We start from the raw sequence: 12,122 nt of genomic DNA on the forward strand, positions 1-12,122 counted from the left end.
GGCTGTGCGCGATAGATCATAAATACGCAGTGCTCTGTCGAATCATCAAATCTGTTCCTATCTCTCTACTCCAAAGAGGAGTTCATAAGTGAAGCAAATTCCTTGACTCTACACAGGCAAATTTCACTCACATCAATTTCACGTGAATTTTCACCTCAAACGAGCTTATACCGTGAAACTCACGTGAAATCAGTTTTTGTGAGTTTCATGTGAATCTCATGTGAAAATCATGTGAATTTCACATGAAAATCAAGTAATTTTTTTTCATGTGAAATTCACATTAATTTTTAAAATAAGAGTATTTCAAATAACATCTAAATTTTCAAATTTAATCAAAATCATGAAAAATATTAAACTGAAAAACTGTTGTAAATTTCACGTGAAATTCATGTGAAAAATTTCACATCAGATTCATGTGAATCTCAATTTACGTGAAATTCACATGAAAATTTTCACGTGAGTTTCATGTATAAGCTCGATTGAGGTGAATCTCATGTGAAATTTTTCATGTGAATTTCATGTGAGATTCATGTGAAATTCGTGTGAGCAAATTTTGCCTGTGTACTTGTAATTGATATCATTGGCCGTCTTAGTTTCCCTCCCTCCGTTCTATCTTGGTTGACCTAACCACCTTTTTGGCAGAGTTTTTTTTACTTTATTTAGTTGTTTCTCATTTAGAATATTAGTAGAACAGTTCCATCTTCACGTTACTTAAACAAATACGATCAATAGCAGATTTTGAATGCAACAATTTCTTTTTGATACATTTACCATCATTTATATGCTTCTTAACTATTTGTCAAAGAAAATTATATAATCGCAACCTACAAACTATTTTGTGAGGTCATTACATGTACAAAATACACAATCAAAATTACTATTCTGATTGATATGATAGCTAGGGCAATTATGATTTATTGCATAATTATATTCATTTTTAATGCAAGGAATTTACTCATCATTCCATTTTCGTATGCAGTTTTTTCAACATTTAGGTATAATTAATACTTTTTTGACAACATACATTTCATGCAAAAACACTCGAAAAACAATCAATGTCAAAACTGTATAAATATTTCGATGGTATATAAGTAGACGTGACTTGAAAAATTTACATAAAGCAATACAATGACTGCACGTATATATCATGAAACTATAAGGATGAATGTCTCTTGCTTCATCCGAATTTTTAGGAGTGCTTTATATAAAGTTCAAAATATTTCCCGTGAGGTGTTTACTTTTCTTTTTTATCTTTGTGATCCTGGCATATATTTATGTAAAGTATGACTATTAGTATTTGATTCTATCAAACGGGGGTTTCTGGTTTTTGTTTGTTTAGTCTGGAAACAATGCAGACAGGTTGGGATAATATAGGTTCTTCTTGTGTAATATTAAAACTCCTCTTTAATTTCCATGCTAGATTTTTTGAAACTATATAGAACGCGTTTATATATGGTAATGTTTTAAAAGATTATCCAGCTCGAAAACTGATTGAAAGATTGGTGTATGATACTAATTTCCGCATAACACTTGCTTCGAAGAAAGAAAAAACATTAATCTGCTTTTTTCTTAGCAATATTATAGTTTGTAAAGCCAAAACATATTGAACGTCAAAACAAACATTTTCTGTGTACTCATTTTTTGTAAAAAAAATTAACAACTCCATGACTAAAAATGAAAAAGACAAACAGACAAACAAAAGTACACATGACACAACATAGAAAACTACAGAATAAGCAACACGAACCCCACCAAAAACTAGGGGTGATCTCAGGTGCCCGGAAGGGTATAACGTTTGTATTATGTACAATGACGATGTGCACGATGTAATGGGGAAGATTTTTGAGATGGCGAAACTATGTAATCTTCAAATACATTTTCAAAGTATTTCTTAAAACGAAGAAGATACTATTAGTAAATATATTTTCGTTTTATACTTTTAGCTTACACTAACCTTTTGGTTTCAGGCAACTCATAAACATTTATGAGAAATTGTCAGGTGCCAAAAACGAACACCAACTATAAATTAATTTAATTCCGTTAAAATGAAGGTCAAGTATATTTATAAATTTGTAAGCAAAGATATGCTTGTGATTTATAGGCTTAATGTTCAATATAGACTATCAATTAATGATTAACTGCTTTCTCTTCATTTTTATGCATGCTAATATCGTCTTTAAAACATATGAACAGAAAGAGAAGAGACGATTAAGACAAAGGCATATGCAGACAAGAACCACCCATCATAAATAAAATATTAAGTAAAACATGAAATACTTGCATTTAAATTTTCATAGCATTTGCCTTTTATTTAATATGCATTTTACATTTCTGAATACTAAACTAAACCCCGTCATCCTACTGAAATTAATTTATTTGTGCAACATAATCAATCCTATATTAATTCTCAAATAATTTACATATTGTGAGTTTCAAAGTTAATCTGGTCGTATGTTTTAGTTCAAACCTACCAAAGAAAGCAAATAACGCTGTCCTGTTGTTATATGATCCTCCTGAATCTATACTTGTGTTCTGTCTGAACAGTGCATTACTCACTAGTCTGGCACTAGGTCGTCCGGAACCAGTCGGTTGATATGTATAATCTTCATAAACAGAAGATATGTTATGAACCAATTTTTCACCTGAAATGAAAAACACGAAATAAGATAAGTTTCGAATGAACATTTCAACATTTTTAAGCAAAAAAAAGGAAATAACTGAACGTCAACGATAGAATGAAATTCAAAACAGTGTGGCTGTGGCTATTGATTGACACATTAAATTCATCCATTGACTGGGACAATTTAAGTGAACGTTTGTATGTAACGACCATTGCTCACTGTGTACTTTTTAAAGACACTTACACTATGGGGTCACCAAAGGTTCTCAACACCTTAATAAAGTAATTCGAAAAAAATAATCAGAAATAACACGATGTTTTGATTTATATAAATTATATAAATCAAAACATAAAGGTTATTCCTGATTAATTTTTCGAATTATTTTATAATTAAAGGCGTTAAGAAACCTTGGTGACCCCACAGTTTAAATGTCTATCGTAGGTACGTCGTGAACAGTGGTCGTTACAGACAAACGTTCACGTAAATTGTCCCAGTCAATGGATGAATTTAATGTGTCAATCAATGGCCACAGCCACACTGTTTTGAATTTCATTCTATATCATGTCATTACTCGTCTGAATATGCTGACTGCTTGGCTGATGAAATAATATGGAACGAAACAACCATCAGATGTGGTACCAACCCAGTGGCTGGTTGAAAAATTATAAATGTACCAGGCTTAACATTTATCAAAATATCAAAATTCCTACATAGAAATAATCTTTCCAGTGGCGTAGCTTGCATGTATGCTCGGATGCTCAAGCATCCACATCATTTTGACAAAAATAAAATAAAAATAGCAGCAGTTTAACTCGGAAGTATCCAAATGTAACAAGTCTGAGGATATGAGGATAACGTCCAGTCATTTTCGAAGCAGTATGCCTGGTCTTTCATTTAGGATCATTTAGTTTATGTAAACAAGATAGTTGAATCGCAGAATAGTGTTCCAAGTTAACTTTTGTTCGTAGAAAGGTCTACGTCATCGGCTAAGGCAAGCGGAAAGGACTGATACGCAGACCCGTGGACATGTTTCATCTAAAATCATGAACCTAGTGGAGTGATGGCTTCTAATTTGACTAAAGCAACTAACAAATAAAACACCATATCATGATATCGTTTCTTGCGACATGGTAAACGACGTGATACAAATAAAATCAATTTGTAATAGATCGTGATAAGTCCGATGCTTATGAATTCCAGTTTCTATCTAGGTTCAAATACTAATTTTATTTTCAATGCACATTATATGTCATATTTTATCTATCAAAGGGCAAGGAACAAGGCATAACTAAAAAAGCACTTTTTTTCTTTTTCTTTTTTCTTTTCAATATCTTAAGAGAAATAAAAGCTTTCCATTACAATTTATATTTCAAAGGGTCATAACTGGTTAAAAATATTTGATTACGACTTATTTTCTAAATTGTCAAAGACATTGCTTAAGATATGAGTTTCACTTAATCTAACAAGGATTGTACACATGAAAGTGCTAACAAGACCAGACGATCGGACGCCTGGTATTTTTATGTCTCCTGCAACGCGTTTAGCTCAGTAATCAAAAATCAAAAACCCAAGGTTGTAGACTGAAATTCCTGGAAAGAGAAGTCACTTCAGTTCCTATATTCCGAAGTTCCTAAATTATACAGAAGTGCCGCTGTAATGGGGTCCGTTTTTGATATGTCAAATATATGATTGGGTGCGGAAACTTTACTTCAAATATTTATGAATTGAATGATGGTAGTTTCGAGGAAACAATAAAATTTGGTTAAAAATATAAATATATGAATTGGTGGGTATTTTGAATTTAAACAAAAATCTAACTAATGTCGGATTTTGCATGAGGGAGTACATGTGCCTAAATAAAAAAAAAATTTCTGCATAAAAAGGTCCAAAAAAATTTTCGCCTCGCTCCGCTCGGCGAAACATCCACATCATTTCAACCCTGGCTACGCCACTGCTTTCGTTGGAATTTATATGTTGATTACTTCATCTCGGTTAAAGGTATTATCTGTATGAAGTCTCTAAAAACTTGTAATATTGTCTTCAAAATGTCGCACCGTCAGAGAAACCTGTAATATTGTCTTCAAAATGTCGCACCGTCAGAGAAACCTTTTGATTGTGTTATCACTTTCAACAACGTTACTCCGTTTTGAAATATTTAAATACCAGATTTGGAGAACCTTTTGTGAGTAAGAAATCTTAATGGGAAATTGACACACCCTCTTAATTATGTATTTTCATCTGACAATATCTAACACAATGTTAACATCAACACACTACATAAAACACACACAAAGACTTCTAATGAAAACAAATCAAGTCCTCTAAATTTCATGCATCCAATAGCTCTTCTGAATTTACATTCATGCAACAGGAATGCATAAAGTCGAGCATTTGAAAGACAATGATGTACCAGAACCGAGACAGTCAAAGAGCTATATGTCATCTTTATATTCATAATGAGCAGAAGCAGATCGAGTCATTTTTAAAAGGAGGGTTTCAACAAAGGATAAAGGGGACGGGTTCCAACAGTATAAACCCACTCAAAAGGCGGGTTGCAACCGGACTCAAACCCCGTTGATCAGCCACTAATGAGAATATTTTCGCAGAATGGACTTCCTTTACAAAAAGAATACTTTTGTGTAAGTGGAGGCAGGACACAATTTTAACGTCCACCTACTAGTACGTAAAGACACATTTGATGCACATACTGTATACGATCCATAAAATGTACCACCCATTATGGGAGTTTGACATTCTGAATCTATACATATTGAAATACACGTGCACGAGGTCATATGAAACTAAGTCTTTCTGGATAATTATGCACAACTTCCGTCAGTTAAATAACCTTTTATGATACTTTATTATACAGATTGTCACTTGAAATTGTTTAGTATCGCACGAATATTTCTGTAGTCTTTTTTTTAAATGTAAGATATTTTTTTCTAATTGAACCGACCACAAAAGAACGAAAGATAAGCAATTAATGTTGTAGTTAATTAAATCAAAGTTTGATATACATTGTGTATTTTATTTTATTAAAATATGTTTGATGTATGCCAAGTTCAAGTTCAAATTAAATTTTAATCTGTGTTCTCTCAGATCGTCTCAGACAAAAAGTGTTAAAATTGAATGCTTCTTTTTGTTATTTTGTTGGATTTCAAAAGCGTTGACAAAAGCACATTTTGTAAATTAAACGGTAAAGTGATTCATATTAAAGATGTGCGCGCCTTCAACCCTTTTACAATTTTGTTACATTATGAATAAGAATCATTTAAATCTAATAATTTCATTCAAAGCTATAAAAATCATAAAAAGAATCAGTTACTTATTATTGTTTCATTTTAAAGCTACAACCATGAAATGAAGGAGTAATATTTAGCCTTTTCGTTACAGTTTTTTTTTTAAATACACCTTTTGCACATTTTCACGGATAGCACGTGCAGTCATAGCCTTGTTAAAGTATGATCCGTTGTTGGCAGCCAATCAAAATTGTGGATTCTAATGAAACATACATTAAATGTAATTATTTAAAATTGAAATGAAAATGGCGTTAGCAGAACATCCTATTCTTTTCAGGGAAAAGGCCAATACAGAACTAAAGAACAAGACGGTAAACAATAAAATAATCAATCATAATTATAAATGAAACATGTTAAAAGCCTTGTTGAGCAAGTAAAACGACTTTCTAATGAAAAACGTAACTTTTCTAAGAGCTTATTCTGCCCTGTCCAATTTGCCTATCGCTTCTCATTTACACGATAGGCTGATGTTATACAGCTAACATATTCGATCATATTCTTTACTAATGTAATAGCGTAACTATAAACAGAATAACTATAAGAGTTCATGATCTCCATCTTATTGATGTTTATTTGGTTAAACTTGTGTTGATTGGTTAAATATAGTCTTATTTACAATTACTTCATCATATTGTGGTTTTAGTTTTAATATTATTATGTTATTATTCAGAATGACAAATGCATCAGACACAAGTTTTGCAACTGTAAGTAATGTCTTCTTTTGTGGTTTTGTATTAATCATAGGTTAAACAATGATTGAATTTAGAAATTGTAGGAGTATCAATAATACATGTATTCCACACGCATATATATTTATAATTATATAAGTTGTTATGATTCTATCAATTTTTTTAAACATTTAAAAAGATTCTGTCAAATTGTTTTTCTATTTACATGTATTTACACTCTGCCTTTGAAATATAAAGAGTTAGAGTTATCTTTCTTAGCATGACGATTATTTTTGTTAGTACACAGGAACGTGTGAACGGTGTTTATTTTTCTCTCTATCTAGTTCATTTCCGTACCAAAAACCTTTGAAATTGATACAGTAGCGTAATTATTCTAGTACTTTTGCAGGGATTTCCCACTTTAAAGAACATGCTCTTAAAGTCAACGAACTTAATGAACACTTAAAATATTTTGCACGGAGAGATACAGCTTAGTCATACCTTTGTGTATAACTACCACCCCTTTATAAATGACCTCGTAGTTGACCCTTTGTTCAAAGAGAATTAAGTACTATGGGGATACCGTTATGATTATATGTAAAGTACTTGAAGTGCACTATACAAGTGGTGATTTGCGATGAAATATCTCTGGAAAGTTCAAATTACGTGACAGCCCATGTTTAGCTGTCTTTTTGAGATAATTTGAAGTCAAGAACTTTATTTACATGTAGGTGTACCAGTAAGTGCACGTAAAAATAATTTTGAAAACAGACACTCAAAAAATTTCTATGATGTCAGCAAAATACAAAAACACGGATGCAATGTTATCAGTCTGGTATGTTCCTCTAAACTGATAACCTTCTACGTATTTATCAATTTTAAAAATTATAGATTGGTTTACACACCTCAAAATATATGCTAACGTTACGGAAAACATTCAATCTTTATTCATAACTTCGATACAATATTTTATACTTGGGAATTAATTGAAAATATTTACATCATTCTAGTTCAATCGTATCCCAATATAACACTACTGTACTAAAATAAAAATAAAATACACTAAAATAGCCGACCGTGCAAGGGCTGTATAGCCAGTCAAGGTCGTTAAAAACTTCCATTTGTAGTTATATATAATATATGAAGCCAAGGTGGTCGAGTTGTCTATCGCGTCGGATACAGTGCATGCGATTTTGTGACACGATATCTCAGTAGCATGAGTTCGAATACCGGCGAGGGAAGGACAAAACATTTGCGAAAGCAACGAAAGCAACAGATCTAACATTGTTGGGTTGATGTTTAGACGAACTAACAATGACAATCAACAAAGTATACACTATAATTACATACCTGCCGTTCCCCACCTTGGGAATGCTAGATTGTTATACCAACCATCAAATCTTTGAATTGAGGAATCTTCACAATTTACTGCAATTTACAAAAAAAATGTACATACAAAAACGAGACATATGCACTATATGTCTATCTGCTTTATAACAAGTAGCAAAAACTATGGGTAATTCATATCTAAAACAAATGACAATAAATCTTCATTATTCAGCATATGTCGTAAAACAGATAGATGTGGTTCTTATAAAGTAATATATTTACTTGAAAATTATTTCAAAACTTCATTTTTTTAAAATTTACTTTCAATCAAACTTTAAAAAAAAGTACATTCCGTTTAATCTTTCAAACCTACGTATAGTTTATACACTTACCCCAGTATAAGGACAATAGTGCCAATAGTCTAGGTAAACAATACTTCATCTTATGTCCCACCTGACTCAATTTAGAAGTAGTTACTTATACCACTTTATATCGCCTGTTATAAAAATGAATACTTTAATAATAATAATTTTATAACATTTATCATGTACTATCATATATATCAGTATAGTTATAATCTCTCAGAAAGAAACTTTTAAATCTTAATATCTTAAATCTTTATACCTTTTTTTACTATGTGTTATAAGAATGTGTTTACATCTTTTCCTACAGATTTATAGATCAATTGATGTTTGCGTATTCAGGACGAGAAAAATAACAATAAATTCGATAGACCCGTTCTGCAACTTAGTGGTCGACTGGGAGGAAGGGGACAGAAACTTTGACTGCAATGGGATTTTTTTTTTTTTTTTTTTTTTATCGAGACAGAATATTTTATCCGTCTTACAGCAAACCACTTAATCGCCATTAAAAAATGGTGTCATAGTTCTTCAAAGTGCAGAGGAAATGGCATATATGAGACATCAGATTCGATGTACTCATTCCAACCGATATGGCTGCGTATTTATATCACAAAACGGACATCCCTTGAGGGAGAGGACCAAGACGAATATCTTTCGAGCGGTCCGACTTTAGCATTAAATCTTTTTTTTTTTTTGGAAAAGTAGAAATTATTTCTCATGTTTATTTATCTTTGAAAGTGTATTATTGTATTCATCTTCCTGTTTTAACTTTGTATTTTATTTCTGTTTTTTTTTTAAATGAAAAACAGCTAATCAACTTCCTCAACTGGCTCGGATAACAGGGTCTGGACACAAATAACATGAAAGTCCGTTTTACATGTACCAAGTGAACGTCTTTGTTATTCATACAATTTATTGAGTCTTCTATACTTGTGGATAGAGACGAAGTATGGGAGTGGTACCAACCTTTGGATTACTAACAACTGTGACCATGTAGTGACGTCTGAGTGTATTGTTGCTACTTTTGTCAATAATTGAGCACCTGCTGAAAGGTTTAAGTGCTGCTTCGCAAACATATGTAGGTCACGGTCATAGCTTATTGTTAAAACATTGTGCAGATATAATTTTGTTAAGTTATCATTTCAAAAGTGATCGCAAGTTAACTATAATTGGTGGTATTATTTAAAACATAAATGTAATTACTTAAGTATGTGTGTATATCGATACGTTTACAGTTTCCGTTTAAAATACAGACTAATTGGTGTTTTTGTCGCAGATCAAAAAGAGCAACGAGAACCAAAAAGGAACGGAAGGTGTCTGAATCAATAATAAAAAAAAACAGAACGGAAGGTGTCTGTTTGAAATACATGTAATGTGTCATACAACAGCTTGTCATATTTTTTTGGCCTTTGAGCCGACGGTTTGAAGAACAAATTAATAAGTATAACTGCAATAATTTGAATGTTAGAATAATCATTCACGGTTTAATAGCTTCCTGGTAAGCAACATCTGTCTATCTAGGAAATGCAAGTTTTGTAATATCGTTTCGACTGGGAGATATGCAGATATATAACGTATGCAGGTGCAGCTGGTATGTTGCTACATAGAACTGGAAAGTTCACAATTGGGAAGCTTAAATCATCTCTTTTGTCAAAGATTTGTGTTCAAGCGAATCTCATTGTCAGTTTATAGATGTAAATCAAGATATGATGCAGACTTAACTGTATCTAATGTATCCTTTATCTCACGTTCGATTGGATAGATGTTTTCTACATAGTCCTCAAATTGTGAATTATTCAGTGAGAGAACATCATCTATATAGCGGAAAGTAAAGGATACTGCTAACATCTTTTCATTTGTCTTAATAATTTCCTGTATGAAGTCAGTCTCGTGTGAATAGAGGAACAAATGGACAAGAATGTCGATTGTTTGTTGAAAAACACTTCCTCCAACCGTAACAAATATGTTGTCAATAAAAAAAATCAAGCATCTTGATATTGTCATTTTCAGAGAATTTTTTAATTTTTTATTTGAATCGGTGTTTTTTGGCGGTTTTTTATCGCAAAGCGATATTTATAATCTTAGACAAGATACTTGTATCTACGTTGGAAATTCTTACTTAAAATTATGAAACAAATCAGGACAAACTCTTTCCGTTTGTCTTTCAGTTTGGAATTGGGATTACTTGCGTATAGTGTAGAAAAGTCAAATATTTTAATACTATATTACAAGATGAAAGATTCTGATATTGGGTGTACTCTAAAAGACCTTTGGATTTTTTTTATTATCCAGATCTGATTCACGTAACCTCTAGAATAGGTAGTTCCACAATAACTTTAAAGCCCGGCTTTGATGCTAATAATTTAGGAAGAGGTTTCGTGTGTCACTTTGAAGACCCATGCAGCAATATCAGAACCGATGTTTGTAAGGACACTTATGAAGTTTAGGTATCAATGGAAGATGCGGATAAAGTGTTTCAAGAGGAATTCAATATATCGTCAGCTGAGTTCTAAATTGAGCTAGTTGTGATCACTCATGAACTCGATTTAACACAACAAATGATACATATCATGATTAAAAATCTTGAAGCAATTCAAATCGCACGAACGCGGGAGCTGATGCCGAGTGGCACTGGAAAGACATGCGCATGTTGCTGAAAATGTGAAAAATGTGGACTAATATTAGACAAGCACTGATAAAGGTGATGGGAGTTTTTAACGACCTTGACTGGCTATAAAGTCCTCGCACGTTCGGTATCTTGCATAAGCAATTTGGTGCATGGCTTTTATATGTTATGTCAGAAAATGACAGTATTCTGATGAGTTCAAAGCGTTCTAATAAGAGTGCTTCTTGTACAGAGTAAACATGTATTTTGAATTATTTATACTTCATAACCCGAACTACTAGATCGATAAGATCGATTACATATACAAAAAGTCACCAGACGTTTGATTTTAATTAATTCTGGCATTACAAATATGACAAACTGTTCTGAAACTTATAGAAAATCTGTGTTTCGAATAATTGAACATTCTAATTATCATTAATTTTATAATTATAGGTTAATACGATTCAGTGCTAGATATTTAAAATTCCATCGGTAAACCCATTCCATTTTATTTGCAGATAATTATAATTTATTTGATTAAGATTTTTAGTTACTCATATTTTATATTTGCACTAAAGTACCAAATGGGTTCTATCACTATGTGTCAGCTCATTCAGTTTGAATGTGGTTTTCCGCGTGATGACAAAATATCAGAAATGTATTGATCATCGATAGAGATATGGAAAAAATCTGAATTAAAGTGCTCCCTCATAGTTTTAAGTCGTAAAAAGGCTACAATTTGCTTTAACATTTAGATGCAGAAAAACTATTTCAGTAAAAGAGATGCGAAAGATACCAGAGGGACATTCAAACTCATAAGTCAAAATTAAACTGACAACGGCATGGCTAAAAGAAAAAGACCAACAGACAAACAATAGTAAACAAAACACAACATAGAAAATTAAAGATTAAGCAACACGAACCCCACAAAAAACTGGGGATGATTCCAGAAGGGTAAACAGATCCTGCTCCGCATCACAGATGTTTCCTTTTAGATCGCATGTTTACTGATTCAAATGAGGCTGAATTAATATATTGCAAGACAATAATGTATCAGCGTAGTTCAAAGGGCTATTTGGACATAATTGAACCAAACTGACGGTCTATAAGGAATGATTAAAAAGTTGTACGTGTGAATCGTTGAAATCCAAACACTGTACATTTTTCCCAATTAAAACTGGCAAGATCTTAGATAATGTCGCTTTAATCTTGGACAAATAAATTATTAAAAG

At 32.1% G+C, this 12,122-nt stretch overlaps 1 protein-coding gene across 2 annotated transcripts in view; it reads right to left on the reverse strand.

Annotated features, from left to right (window-relative positions):
- LOC143064041 (dual oxidase 1-like) overlaps positions 1-12,122 on the reverse strand; it is an 82,181-nt gene that overhangs the window by 64,760 nt on the left and 5,299 nt on the right. For both annotated transcript variants that reach the window (XM_076236546.1, XM_076236545.1), the window contains exons 2-4: positions 8,313-8,416; positions 7,942-8,019; positions 2,472-2,642 (exon numbers count right to left, since the gene is read on the reverse strand). In XM_076236546.1, the coding sequence (XP_076092661.1) occupies positions 2,472-2,642; positions 7,942-8,019; positions 8,313-8,361 (298 nt within the window). In that variant the 5' untranslated portion in view covers positions 8,362-8,416. The remainder of the gene's footprint in view (positions 1-2,471; positions 2,643-7,941; positions 8,020-8,312; positions 8,417-12,122) is intronic.

The sequence above is a fragment of the Mytilus galloprovincialis genome, chromosome 2 (assembly GCF_965363235.1).
Source record: "Mytilus galloprovincialis chromosome 2, xbMytGall1.hap1.1, whole genome shotgun sequence".
NCBI lineage: Eukaryota > Metazoa > Mollusca > Bivalvia > Mytilida > Mytilidae > Mytilus > Mytilus galloprovincialis.